The sequence below is a fragment of the Haliaeetus albicilla genome, chromosome 18 (assembly GCF_947461875.1).
Source record: "Haliaeetus albicilla chromosome 18, bHalAlb1.1, whole genome shotgun sequence".
Taxonomy (NCBI): domain Eukaryota; kingdom Metazoa; phylum Chordata; class Aves; order Accipitriformes; family Accipitridae; genus Haliaeetus; species Haliaeetus albicilla.
The window spans coordinates 29,436,937-29,451,093 of record NC_091500.1 but is presented as its reverse complement, the minus strand read 5'-3'; the positions used below and the strand labels follow the sequence as shown (position 1 = coordinate 29,451,093).

Below are 14,157 nucleotides of genomic sequence, written 5' to 3'. Positions count from 1 at the left end.
ATCGTGCTCCCACCCTCTGTGCTGTGTGGGGTTTTGGACCCCCTGGGTGACGTGCCGTGGTCCTGCTTTTTCCCCAGTGGTATTTATGTGATCACAGGAAGAGCATCCCTGGGATGGGAGGGATGCAGGAGGGATGCAGAAGGGATGCGGGAGGGATGGGGGGACCAGCTCCGGCTTGGGGCATCAATGACCTAACCCTGCATCTCGCGTGACTTGTGGCAGCGCAAGAGGCAAGGGGGGCCCTGCCACCCCAAACGTGGGGCAGGACGCCGGCACGTGCCGATCCCCCCCCCCCGCTGCTGCCGCCAGCACTCGCGTGTCCATATGGGCTAACGGCCGCTGCCGCGGCAGCTCCCAGCCCCACTCGCTCATTAACCTCTGCTCCGGGGTGGACCCCCAGCCCAGCTGCCAGCGATGGGCTGTGCCCCCTCCCCGGCTGCTCAGGGGGGGCTCTGCTCTCCCCTACCCCTTTCGTCCTCAGGATGAATCAGCGTAAAAGGAGGATTTACCATACCTAAACCCTGGATGGCCTCTTACGCCAACCATGGCAGGATTTGACCCCTCTCCACTGCATTCCCCGTGGGCTGGGGGAGAATGGGGATGCTGCCCAGGGGTCCCTTCCAGCCGGTTGCTCACAGACTCTGCCATGCACGCAAGGGCTGCGTTGTTTTGTGTCATTTTCTCAGTTAACTTGCGTTCAAGGTTGGGACAGAGGGTTTCTGAGCCACCTCGGAGTTTCCCATATGCAGGACAGCATCTCCCTCACCATACAGCTGAGCATCACAGCTGTGCACCGAGCTGTGCCGGGGATGGGGCAGAGCACGGGGCTCATCGGTGGGGGGCATTTCTGTCCCCCCTTAAGGTGCTGAGCCCTGGAAAAGGGAGGTGGCCGCATCCACACCAGGCTTTTTGCAGGAGTAGCCCAGCGGTGCTTCTCCAGTGGCCGGCAGTGAGGAGGGATGCTGCCCAGGCTGCAGGAGCAAGCCGAGGGCTGGGGCCATACATCCAGATGGAGATCCCGTCCTGCCAGCTCAGACATCTGATCGCAGTGGATAAAAAAGTGCCCGCGGCATAAATGGTTTAGCGTATTCCCCTCTGCATCCTCATCCTCTTAGCAAAAGGTATAGCCGGGCACTCCCGGCAGGCTCTCCTACCAGATGCGGCCAGAGTCCCATCGGGGTAGTTAGTGCCGTATCGTTTACGGGAGGGGATTAGAGAGCCTCCACTTAGAGTCACGGTCCCCAAGGCCTCTCGGATTAGGATATAATGCAGCAAGCTTTGCCTTACGGGGGCTCAGATGGAGCTGTAACCCTCTTCATCCTCACTTTGCAAAAGCTCTAATGGCCTGGAGCTTGTGGGGGTACCCGAGGCTGTGGCTGTCCAGAGCCCTCAGTTGTAATGCCTGGGCTGCCATGGTCCTTGCCAGGATAAATCCTGGAGGGATCTCTTCAGAAAGCTCAGCTATTTCCAAGTGTGAGACCCAGCAGATGAGCTGGGGCAAGGACCTGTGGGTGATAGAGCATCCCTCCACTCAGGACCCATTTTCAGCATCTTTCCTTCAAAACACGAGGGACCTCTCCAGCTTCCCCCCAGGGCAGTTCACCTTGCCCAGAGGTAGGGGAATGATTTGGGAACACACACACAGATGTCCTGGGAGATGTTCGGGGTGTCCCACCTGGCCTCCAGCAGCCTGGCACTGCAAGCCCTGTGGATGCCTCCCAGCACCCTGGGCATCTCAAAGGGAAGCCCTCCTTGCCCCAGTGTCTGCACACCGGCTCATCCAGGTGTGGTTCATCTTGGCTTTGCATAAAACTTGATGTAGGAAGCCCAAACTAGGCTCCAGGGATGGATGGAGCACTGCTGCCCCTGTGCTGGCAGGGCAGGGAAGGGATGCTGCGATGGCCAGCCTCTCATTTCTTCTCCTCCCGGTTCCCTGTGCCCAGCACAGCATGGGAAAAACAGGGAAAATATGGGAAAAAACACCCTCCTTGTGCTAGCGGCTCAAAAATCTCAATTGCAGAGCCGTGCCCGGGATCCAGCTGTCCTAATGTTGGTGTAAGTCAGGAATGTCTCCACTGCAGGGCCAAAGCGATGCTGCCTGGAGGTTTTTGGTCCCAGCTGGCCCGGATCAGGTGAAGGAGCCCAAGCCCTGGTCCTGGTTTGCAGGCGGTCGCTGTACCCACCTCTCCCATGTGCAAGGAGGGGGTACAGTTTTAGGGGGAGCCGAGGGGATATCCCAATATTCCCTCCACGCAGGGAGCGGGGGGAGGGACATCAGTCACTCAAGCCTCCCCATGAGCTCAGCTGCGGTGAAGGCACCCAGGCAGTCCACAAGCCCCATGGAGGGAGGGCCAGCATCCCCCTCCAAAACTCTTCAACGCGGCTGCGCTCAGGTGGGGGATGTGACCGCGCGGTGTGTGTGTGTGTCCCCCCGAGAGCAAGTGTTGTCCCCGTTAGGCGCAGAGCTGGGGGGGCCCTGGAGTCCCCGAGCTGGCAACAGATGGCTGGAGGCAGCTTGCTGACACCTGCCCCTCCTCTCCACCCCTCTCCTGGCCTTCCCTTTCTTCTCTGCTCGTTTTGTTTGATTTCCTGACACTTTGGGTGAAGCCAGAGGGTCCTGCCGTGCTGCTCCACTTGGCCATAGGGAGCCTGTCCCGGGAGCTGGACCCGAGGGCAGAAAGATGCGGGGGGATGTGCTGGCCCCGGGGAGGACCAGGAGGTCCTTTGGATGGAGGGTGATGCTGCAGAGGATGCTGTGGTGTCCCTGCCAGCAGCGGGCAGGGAGTTTGGGGTATGGGGAACCTTGCTGATGGCTAGCTTTCCTCTGCTCTGCCTGGCCTGGCTGGCTGGATATGACCTGGAACCTCCTGCCCTTGGCACGCTGCTGCCTCACACCTTACAGCATGAAGGGATGCAGGCAGGGGGTCCATCAGACCAGCAGATACCCAGAAAGTGCCCACCTTGGCCCTCTTTGCTCTTCCCATGGCTTGTGGCAGCCAAAGATGCAGATAAAGTGCAGAGCAGCTCCCCAGTGTCACCTGAGCATGTCCAAGCACTGGCCAGTCCGCCAATGCTACACCCACCACATGGCAGCAACCTGGGCCAGGGTGGACGACCTTTCTCTACGAGGTTTTGTGTCCAGAACTGGGTGCTGGAAAAGCAGCTTCTGAGCCCTGGGCACGGGGCTGGCAGTGACTGTGGGGCACAGGCGACCTGTGGGCAGGGGACCGGCACTGTCTGTGATGCCTGGGAGCATCAGAATCCTTCTAGATGGAGAGGTCTGGCATCAAGGAGGCTGGCAGTGATGCAGACAGGTGGGCAGGAATGGGAGAGGGTTGAGAGATGGAGAGCCAGGAGGAGAAACTGGGTCCTGTGCCAGTGCAGCCCTGCAGCGAGCAGCAACCACCCGCTGCCTCTTGATAGGTCTGGTGCAAACCTTCAGGACAGGCTCTAGCAAGGATGAAGGTGCCTGGAGCATCCTCATCGCACAGCCCGGCTGTGCCCTGCCCCGTGCGATCTGCCCCTTGCAAACCGCCTTGCCGTGAGACCATCTACCAGCTGGCACAAGCCGCCTTGGCCAGGGCCCAGAGCTGCCCCGCAGCGTTTGAACCCACAGCTTAACCCCCCCCCCCCCATGGCTCCTGCAATCAAACCCTGCTGCGCCCCGGCTCCCGGGCATGGGAGAAGAGCGATGCCCACGCTGCTGAGAAGGGAGCTGACCTGCACCCATCCTGGGTCCTCCCAAACTGCCTCTTCCCCAGTGCATTTCTATAAATCAAGCTCTGGCATGCCCCCCCTCCCCTGCGGTGGGGTTTGGGGGGTCACCTGTGACCCCTGGCAGATGGTGCGGGGACTCCCACCCCTTCCCCAGGAACTGTTGCAGCCGGCCATCTGTCAGGCAGCTCAAATCTCCCCGGTCCTGCCTGGGAGCTGCCGCGCAGCATCTTCACCCTGGGACCCCGGCTGCTGCCCGCTCTGCCAATACAGGGGGTACAGGCAGGATTGGGGGGGGGGGGGCTGGAGGGCAAGCAACAGCCCGGAGCTGGTGGCTGTCCTGCCTGCTGCCTACCCAAATCATGCCTGAGCATGGGGGGGCTGGATGGGATCCCAGTGCCTCAGGGAGCTCTTGGGTAGGGCTGGCGTCAGGCAGCCATGGGGTTGGCAGGGGTCTTCTCCCCAGCGTGGGGCATCGTTTGCCTGGACCAGCCTGGGGGGCGGTGAATGGATTACGGTGGGGGTCATTCTGGGGGTCCTGCTGCCAAGCTGTCTGTCCCACTGCCCAAGGGGGCTCTGGATTTGTCCCCCAGAGCGCGGTGCTGGGAAAAGCACCTGGAGCCCTGAGCAGCCCCAGCTTGGGGTGCGGGGTTGGGGGGTCTTTGGGGACCCGCAGCCCCCAGAGAGAGCACAGCTGGGTGAGGATGGAGGATGCACCTACCACAAACCCTAATTTCCTTGTGATGGTCCCCAGGGAAAGGCTGCCTCTGGGACAGAGACCCGGGGGTCCAGCAGCTCAGCCATCAGGTCGCCAAATTGGGCAATTCCTTGGGGCAGGACCCATAAGCAGCACCCCAGGGCGCAGAGGCAGCAGGGACTGAGGCCAAGCCTGCGGCATCTGGACAAGCTGGGTGCTGGGGTGGATAAAGGAAGGTAGGGGACAAATTTTGGGTGCCACACTGGAGGAGTAAGTGGCACGGATGTTGGCACTGACTCTGGCCGGCAGGACCTCGCTTTGCCCACCCATCCAATGTCCCACACCAGCAGACCCACAGCAATGAGGGGCTGCTCCCTGGAAGCAGTGGGGATAAATGAGGATGAGGGTCCTGTCTGTTAACGTGCCCGGTCCTGGGGAGTCTCAGCCATCCCTTGTCCCTGGGATCCCCAAAAGAGCCAGCTCCCCAGTGGGGTGCCCTCCTGTCAGGCAGGCTGCAGTGCCGCTGCAAGCACGACCTTGCGGCTGCAGGACCAGCTGCCTGCAGGGAATGGGGGGATTGCAGCCCTGCAGCCCCCCACCCACTCCTCCACCCCAGGCAGGACTCCTGGAGCGGTGGTGGGATCATCACCGCAGGCACAGGCTTTGCTCCATGTCCTTTGCTGCACCAGACTTACTGGGGCGCACTGGAGGCTGCAGCAAGAGGGGAAGGACATGCAGCCCATCCTGCTATGCTCCATGGGCTGGATGCAGCCCTGGCAGCACCCAGGGCTCCCAACACCCACCCTGGGTCAGTACCTGCCCTGTCCCTGGCACAGAAGTGGTGGGGAGGGAGAGCTTCTGATGGGGCAGAGGGCAGGCTGCATGGCAAGCCACAGCTCCTGCACTGAGGAATTAAACACTTCTCCATACAGCGTCAGTATTTATTTCGCTCGGGTGTGCTACTTTCCACTGCAAGTTCCTCCCTTCTCCCTGCTCTTCTGCTGCGACTGGGGATCATGACATCTGATGGGACTGGGGGGTGCTGAGGCTGCTGCCTCCATCCCCTTGCTGCCTCCATGCAGGGCACGGCCACCACCATCCTGCCCAGCTCCCTCCAGTACCCTGCACTGGTCCTGCAGCATGGCCATCCACCTCCCACAGCAGGACCAGTCCTGACCAGTGCCACGGGCCCCTGGCGTGGGGCAGCCCAGGGCCCCAGAGCGGGGCTGCAGTCACCCCTCGCCTCCCAGCCTCAGGGCGAGATCACATAGGCGGTGGCGATGTACTTCTTGCCGTTGCCGTAGGTGGTTTTGGTCCAGGGGTAGGTCTGGATGCTGAGGCTGTAGCCACCCAGGCTCAGGTGACATCTGTGGGGACACAGCGTGTGTCATAGCCTTGCTCCATCCTGGAGCCCCACAATCACATCTTTGGGGTGCTCTTGGTGTCCACACACCAGTGCTGCTCCATCCCTGAGCCCCACAATCACATCTCCGAAATGCTCTCAGCATCCCCATCCCAGCGCTGCTCCATCCCCAGCCCTCCCCACCCGCAATGCCCCAGAGCTGTGCCGGGCTCAGGGTCTGACCCTGCTGTTGATCGGGATCAGGAGGGCACTGCTGGCTCCACGGCCAGAGGACAGACAGACGGATGCAGACGGGTACGGTACTTACGCCCTCCCGGGACGCGCGATGAAGCACAACGTGTAGAGGCCAAATTCAAATTCGGGGCTGCAGCCGATGAAGGCAGAGCCCACCTCCTTGTAAAAGCCATCCCAGCTGAACTGCAGCCCCAGCACGTCAGGGTAGGTGTCCCACTAGAGAAAGGGGGTTCAGGGATCAGATCTCCAGTTCCTCTTGGCTCTGGGTGCAGCAGGGCAGGGAATTCAAGGAAAGCCCATCTGCATACAAAGCCAGGCATCCTCACGTCCTCTCCAGAGACAGATCCAGAGCAGCTTTCAGCTGGCCTGAGGGGCTGCCAGACAGAGCCCCCAGTCTCAAATCTCTCCCTTGTGGTTTGGGAGCCCCTTTTGCCCATTGCATCATCTTTTCTGGACCTTCCCACCCTGCCTCCATCCCAGGGTCCACACAGGGAGGCAGAGGGGATGCAGCAGGGTGAGCATCTCTGATGCTACTGATTCATCCCATTTGGGATGCAGCCGATTTGGGATGCTGCCGGCTGGTGCAGCACTGCCAGCCGCGGACCCCACAGGATCACTTACCGGCCCGTTGAAGTTGTGGCTGAAGTAGTTGACAATGCCCTGCTTTTCAAGGAGGTAGAAGCGAATCCAGTTGTGAAATCCAGACACTTTCCCTTTTTTCACCTCCCCTAAACACAAGCGAGACCCTGGGGTGAGGCCCCCATCCCGGCACTGCCCGGCACCCCCCATCCCACTGGTGTGTGCTTTACCTGAGAAGACGTGCTCGAAGCCGCTGGAGTCCTGCTCACCATCGCCTCTGGAATAAAGGCCGAACCACATCTCCTTCAAATCGGCGACAAACTCCTGCTCAGAGCCGTAGCGGTCTGCAGGCAAGCCAGCGTGGAGAGGTGGAGAGGTGGGAGCAGCATCCCAGGATGGGAGCACGGGGAGAGGCAGAGCCGGGACTCCCCCCCATCCCTGACCCACTCCTCTCCCTCAGGAACAATTCAGCTTTGCCCTGCTCAATTCTCCCATGTCCTGGCAGCTCTGGTGAGCCCACTCCCATGCTCCTCCAGTCTGCATCCTCCCAGGTCATCTCCCACCCAGCTGGGGCTTTCCTTTTAGATGCCCAACATCCAGGGACCCCATTCTCCCCCTGTCAGCCCTGCCCTGCTCCACACTCACTTTTTTTGTGGAGGAAGGCAAAGAGTTTCTTCATCAGCTCGGTTTTCATCACTTCCTTGAGGAAGTTGTCCTGCTCCCTCAGCTCCTCCGCTGTCACGTCCTCCTCCCTGCCAGTCACCCTCTGGTAGTTGTCCAGCAGTTTAATGAAGCTCGCGTAGGTGGGTTTGGAGAAGAGTTCCTCATTGATGTATTTGTAGAGCCTAGGAGAGAACAGATCCTGCGCTCAGAGGGGAAGCAGAGGTCCCCTCCAAAAACCAGCCCTGCACCCGGCCTGGCTGGTTGGTCTCGGCCGTGGTGGCCCTTGGCCACCCCCCAAGGATGCTGGTGCACACTCACGGCTGCGGGGAGCGGTCCTCCTGGTCATCCGTCTCATCGGGGGAGGCCTGGTACTGGGGGTTAATGGCGATGTCGGTCGGCCGGGCTTTGTTGTGATCCGCCCTGTAAAGCTGCTCCGAGATGCGCAGGAGGTCCTCGTCGGTGATGGCATCCCAGCTGCTGGAGAAACCCTCTGCAAGGAGAGGCAGGAGGCTGGCAAGAGCAGGCAGCAGCTCCCGGGGCTGCAGATTAGCTGCCCATGAGAAGTGAGGGTGATGCAGCACCTGATGCTGCATCGATGCATGGGTGTCATGATCCTGGGATGCCGTGAGAGCCGGGTGCTCAGCATGGAGGGTTAAGGGGTGCAGGGGTGGCAGGGGGGTCCCAACCCTCACCAACCCCATGTCCTGGGGACAAGAGCTGGCCACGGGGCTGCAGGCACAGCAGCCTTTCATTAAGCATGGGGTGAGCTGGGAAGCATTGGTCCCCGTCTCCCAGGCACTCTTTGCAACACGTCCGCTGGGATCAGCACCATCTCGATCTCCCACATTTTAGGTGCACGGTGACCAAGGGACGCAAACGCCAGCTCGCCCCTGCCTCTGGCTGCTTTGTGCCTGCCTGTTTCACCTGGCTCTGGTGAAGGGAGATAACGCTGCTGGTAAACAGGCAGGCGATGCTGGGGCTCTCGCCGCACCGTCTGCTCAGCAACGACACGCAGTGGCTTGGAGCAGCTGGCGGTGGGGTGGTACAGGCACGGACACGGCCAGAAACCAGCACGACACCCCGATGCCATTGATCCCCAAAGAGCCGCGGGGGGCAGAGGAGCGAGCTGCCCCGAGGTGCACGGAGACAAACCGGGGTGGTGGTTTATTGCCCTTGCTCAGAAGCGGAGCTACTCACCGCGGGTGTGAGCTGCTTCCCTGGTCCATTCTCCACCTGCACAGAGTCAAAGGAAAAGGAGCTCAGGGTGATGGAGATGTGGGCTGGGGTCTGCCCAGGACCACACACGCAAGTCCACATCAACATGGGTGGACGCATGCTTGCAACCAACCCCTTTGCACCCCACAGCTGAGCTCTGGGAGCTTCAGGGGGAGAGCAGCCCCCCCGAACCCCCTCCCGTCACCCAGGGATGCTCACCGGGTTGGCAGTGCCTGTAGTAATCCTCACAGCAGTTGTGGTACCTCTCGCACTCGGTGTTGCAGTGGCACTCGTCCTCCTCGCTGTAGGGCTCCTCGCAGCGTCCCTCGCAGGAGTCGGGAGCCGTGTACAGGTCTTTGGGAGACAGAAACAACAGCGTGGTCCTCAGGATGCACTGACCACCCTGCCCTAGCCAGTCTACGACCTGGGACCATCCTTCCTTCTGCCCTCGTTCCCCTCCTGGGATGGCCTGAAGGAACAAGGTCCTACCCCAGAGCTATTTGGGATCCTTTGTCAGCCTTTAGGGATGGCATTTTGACTGGCTGAATCCTCAGGATGCACATCTCCATGGGTCACTCCTCTTTGGCCGTGGTCATCCACCACGTCAGGGTCACTTCACACCAGGAAACATGTTCTTGGCTCCCCACTATTAATTGCTCCTTCTGATTCACCCTTTTAATGCCAGGCTTAGCAGGAGTGCCCCAGGTCCCCCTGTCTCTGGGCCAGAGGAGGAGTGGCACATTCCAGACACCCTTATTTGCAATATGACCATCACTCTTTCTGTAATGCTGGGAAAACTGGGAAATCCTTCCTGAGCTATTTATATGACAAATGTGTCGTCGAGCATGTGCTTTATTACAGATGGTGGCAAAGCTAAAAATAATGCAGCAACTCAAGCTGTGCTTTGAATAGGATGTCTCAGATGGATGATGGACACTTGCCATCAAGCAAAGAAGGGCTGTAGGGGACCAAGATGTTGGGTTTGTACTAAGAGACAGCGTGCTTAGGGAAGGTGCCTTATCCTCTGTGCTGCCCATCAGTTTCTGACGGGAGGAACGGAACAGCGGGCAGCCCGGGCATGGCTTTCTCAGCATCCCTTTGCTCCAGCCAGGAAGGTGACCATCTCCAAGGACGTGCTGAGAAGCCACGTCCCAACCAAGCTGCCAGCCTGCAAAGCGATCCCTGGAGGAAAGGGTGGTGCTTTCCCTTGCAACCCTGCAATCACGCAACTTCTTAAACACCTCTGGGTTGCCTGCCTCGAACTCCAGCAGGCGAAATGTGCCCTCAAGGCAAATCCTGATACAGCAGCAATGAGAATGACCTCCCAGTGTCATGATTGCTGGCTTCTCTCTGCACCTATGTTGCTCTGTTGTCTGGCATTTCACCCAAATTATTTGTGCTTTTCAGAGTCACATAATCAAGGTCCCACACATGCCAATGAGAAAGGAAGAACCTTTTTGCCCCACCAGCCAACCCAGCCCAGGCTGGTTGACAGTGCTGCAAGGGCACACTGCTGACTCCCATTTGGCTTCTCACCACCAGGTCCTTTTCTGCAAAGCCACTTTATAGCAAGAGGGGAGTTAGTAGGAAGGGGTTGCTTGAGATGCTCCTGGAGGTGACATGCCCATGGTGCTACTTTATTCCCACCTTTGCTCATACTGATGCAAGGAGAACTGGGAAGGGCTGCAGAGGGAAGGGGCGTCCCATGGTTTGGGTGGTGAGTGATGCTCATGGTGTCCAGACACTCCAGTCTCACCAGTCCACGCAGCAGAGCAGCCAGGTCTGGATCTCTGATGGTGTTGGCAGCTGAGATCCCTGTCCCTAGGACACCATCCCTCTCACTCCCAAAGCGGCAGTCGGGATAAGTCACCCTGAATCACGCATCCAGGCTCATTTTCCCACAGCAGTCCCGGAGGGATTGTGCAAGGCAGGAACTGCTTGCACATAAGTCACCGCTGAGATGTTCCCAGTCCTGGGGCACGTGCTGCCGGAGTGTGTCGCAGCAAAGCACCAATACTGGGGTGTGCAATGACTCAGCCAAAACCCAGAGCCTTGCAGAGTCCTTGGAGGAGTGAGCTCAGCACCCCCCCATTTCCCACAGGGCTTGGCTGCAGGGTGCTGAGGCTTCTCCCGGCACAGGGAGCGTGAGCAGGGCAGGGGGGACGGCTGCAGGAGGGTGTTTGCTCCTCTTCATGCAGGCATGAACCTAAATAGCTGCGGAGCAGTTAGCGACTCGTGATGGTCAAGTTTAGAGGGGCTGCTGGAGCTTTTGGGGAGAGAAGGGCTGCTGGGAGAGCTGGCAACACTGCAGCCAAGGGATGGTGGCTGGAGCAGAAGGACATGGCCAGCAGTGCACAGCACAGCGCATTCGCACTTGACTACTCAGTCGATATTTGGCTGGTCCAGCCAGTAGATATTTTCTGGCTGCAAAAAGCCAGACAAATATTTCTTTCTCATTTTTAGCCCTTCAGCCAGATCCATCCCTCCCCGAGCACAGCATTTTGGACAAGAATAAACTCGTTTTCATTTCCACCAAAAAAGATTTGCTCGAGAAAACATGGGCTGTTTCCTGAGAAGATCCATTCACCAAGGTGTTGGGAAATGTCTGAGACATGATGGAGCCCTCCCAGTGGCTCTCAGCTTGGGTTAGTGCGTGAACATGACTTACAGCTCATGTCAGAGCAGCATCCATGAGTCCCTGGCCTGACTCAATACCTCGCTGCGCTGTGCAAACACAGACCGAAGATCAACCCTGCCTCTAAAAGGGCCCATTTGCAGGACAAATCAACTTGCAACAAAAGAGCTATTGATAGTCTGAGCTCCCCAAATATTTAGTTACATGCTCCTGGCTCCCAAAACCACATAAAACCCTGGGTGCAAGCTGTCTGTGAGATAATCAGGCAAAATCTCCCACCGCTGTCCCACCTAGCTGAGGATAAGCGACGGTGGAGGTGTTACAGCTCAGACAGGTCCGTCAGGGTGATGCTCTGATAGCTCCGGTCCGAAGCCTGTGCCCAGGACAGACCACAACACAAGCCAGCAAAGCTGCCCAGCTTCCCAGCCACGGTAAATCCAGTTATTCCTTCCAGCAAGAATAACTTCACACGTGCATTAAACAAGATAAGACCATGGCAAATCCTCCTGCTTTCAGGGCAACCCAAAGGCTAGTTTGCAGCAGCAGAAGCTCCTCTTCTGCCATGGCCTTGCAAAACTCCTCACCATTAATCCTGAGGGGAGTCAGCTGCTTCTGAAACATCAGATACAGCCTGCTGGCAGCGTCAGAAGTGACGAAACTCCCTTCTTGCAAATAGATCACATTTTGTGCAAGAAGATGGCAATGAAGGCACCTAGTCACACGCAGAATCCTGGTCAACTGGGAGCCAAAACCTGATGCGCACAAACCACTCCTTGTTGCAGCATCTGCCTCAAAGACAGAGCTGTTCTTTATCATCTCTGCAAGCCCGTCTCCTCTCATAACAACCGCAGAGTCATGAAGAGCAAAATACCTGAGTTCATGTTGCATATTCCACTGCATCTGACTGGCTCCTCTGCTCACCTCCAGCAGCCACAGAGGGATCGTGGATAAGGTATTAGAAAAATATTTCCCTTTGTCCTCCCCCAGCACAGGAGGCTGGAGGAGCCAGAGGAAGGCAGGCTTGCATGATGAAAGCTCAGCAAGATGTACCAGGAAGCAACTGGTGGACAAGGATAAAGACCGGGGGAAGCCTCCACCCATCAAAGAGAAGGACAAACTACCCTCGTCACCAGCCGAGTTTCCCAGAGCTCAAGGAAGCCCTCCAGCATGAAAACATCCTTCACCCTTTCCCCTGTGAAGCTCTGCTGGATCCTTCATCACAAGGAACCAGCTGCCCCAGTACAGCCGAGCTCCTGGCTTACGGCAGCGCCCTCAGCACCGTCTGCTTTCAACCAAGCGCTGGCCCCTTCCCATCGGACGCACTGGCTGGTTTAGCCCCTCTGCCAAAGCAAAGCTCCATTACTCACTGCCAGACACGCAGCCCAGGGCTATTCCTGCCCCGACAAGGAGGATCCAGGTCTTCAACATCCCGTAGACGGCAGGCTGGGCGTTTCAGAGCGTCCCGGAGAGCAGGTTGGGAATGACGGTGCTCCCTGGCACCCCCTGCTATATGTGGGTTCCCTGGGGGTGCGGAGGGGAGGGAGGAGCGTGATGCCACTGAGGACTTCACGGGCAGGCCGCACCCAAACTTTGGCAAAACTCATTATGTGCACGGCTTAATTATAGGCTGCTCGGAGTGGGAGGAGGGCTGGTAAATCCAGTATCCCAGTATTGCTCCACTCCTCTCTTGCATGACCCCCAGGGGCGATTGAGGAGCACGGGGGAAGCTTCTCAGTGGGGCCTTTGCCCATCCAGAGCCCAGCAGGTCCATTAGAGATGGGAGCTGTGAGCAGGTCCATTAGAGATGGGAGCTGTGAGCAGTGCCACAGCTTGATCCCGTGATGTGCCACATGCTCCCGTGCAACTGCTGCTAACTGGGGGCAACTTTCTGCTCCCCAGTTAATTGGAGGTAATGATTTCTCCTTCCTCAGCTCCTGTCTCTGGAGGCTGTGCCCCACTTACAGTACAGACCAGCCTTGGTTGAAGCCTCCAGGTCTTCCAGCAGCACAAGGAAACCCTCAGACATAACCACAAGCCAGGCTTCAGTGTCGAGGCTGCTCAGGGAGTAGGTTTTGTGGGCTATCCCAGTGTGGTCTCACTCCTGGAGCAAGCCCAGAGCTGGGGCATCCCCACCCTGCGTGGGGCTGCCCTTCTCCAGGGAGCCTCCACAGCCGCGGGTAATGCCGAGGGGGAGCTCAGGTCATGCCTGGCACGGTCATCAACCTCTTTGCTGGCCACAGCGGGACCAGCTCAGGCTCAGTTCAGTGCATCGCAGCAGAAGATGTTCCCAGATGGTGGGTGTTTTGGTGTATCTGGCAGGAGAGACAGCTTTCCATGCTACCACAGCCAAGCAGGGGGCCTGGCTCCCACTGGTTCCCAGTCCTGGAGTGTGTCATATGTGCTGACCAGTACACCCAAAGGCATGGGAGTGACCAGACTGGAATAGGTCAGCGCCCATCCTGCCTCCAAGGGCATCTTCACGCTGCCTCTGAACCGTGGCACAGCCTCCCTGTTTCCAAAAGGGCATCGCAATTGTCCATGAGCCGATCACCATCCACATCCCTCCGCTGCCCAGCTCAGCCGCTCACGGAGCTGCACTCAAAACCGCATCAGGAAAATAATCCAGACCTAACTCACCATCCTTCTGGAGGTTGGTTTAAAAACTGCTGTTTTCCCACTCTGGTTTGGAAAGCAGTGCACTGAGGCAAGCAGGAAGGAACCTCCTCAACCCGTTTTGCTGCTGAAGGATGTTGGGGAAGTTCAGCTCTTCCACACATCTCCCCATCTCTTCCCAGCCATGGCGCCTCAAGAGCCGGCATGGGCTGACTTCAACTCATCCATCAGGGAGCATGATTGTATTGTCCGCAAGCATCGACCTTCCTTGTCTTTCCAGGAAAATAACGAAGAGACCAACAGAATGTGTTGGTGCTGCACCTGAGGGTCCATCACAGGCACCAGCTGGTTTCCAGCTTCTCCTCACACGATGACAAGGTTTCTCAGGAAGCCTTATCACAAGCCTTGCCCAAAGCCCAAATGATTTATAGCAGCCACTTCTCT

At 58.4% G+C, this 14,157-nt stretch overlaps 1 protein-coding gene across 4 annotated transcripts; it reads right to left on the bottom strand.

The window, feature by feature from the left end:
- Positions 1-5,323: 5,323 nt before the first annotated feature.
- On the bottom strand, positions 5,324-12,887 carry ENDOU (endonuclease, poly(U) specific). 4 transcript variants are annotated; one of them, XM_069806281.1, is made up of 9 exons: positions 11,685-12,391; positions 8,685-8,819; positions 8,448-8,483; positions 7,569-7,740; positions 7,233-7,432; positions 6,818-6,931; positions 6,630-6,736; positions 6,082-6,224; positions 5,324-5,778 (listed from the first exon to the last, which is right to left on the bottom strand). In XM_069806281.1, exons 1-9 carry the CDS (start codon positions 12,199-12,201, stop codon positions 5,664-5,666), a joined length of 1,539 nt encoding a protein of 512 aa, XP_069662382.1. In that variant the 5' UTR covers positions 12,202-12,391; the 3' UTR covers positions 5,324-5,663. The 4 variants fall into 4 exon arrangements, with proteins under 4 accessions (XP_069662382.1, XP_069662380.1, XP_069662381.1 ...); XM_069806279.1 differs by lacking the exon at positions 11,685-12,391 and adding an exon at positions 12,468-12,887 and having other exon boundaries at positions 5,325-5,778; XM_069806280.1 differs by having other exon boundaries at positions 5,325-5,778; positions 11,972-12,388.
- Between the last annotated feature and the right edge of the window lie 1,270 nt (positions 12,888-14,157).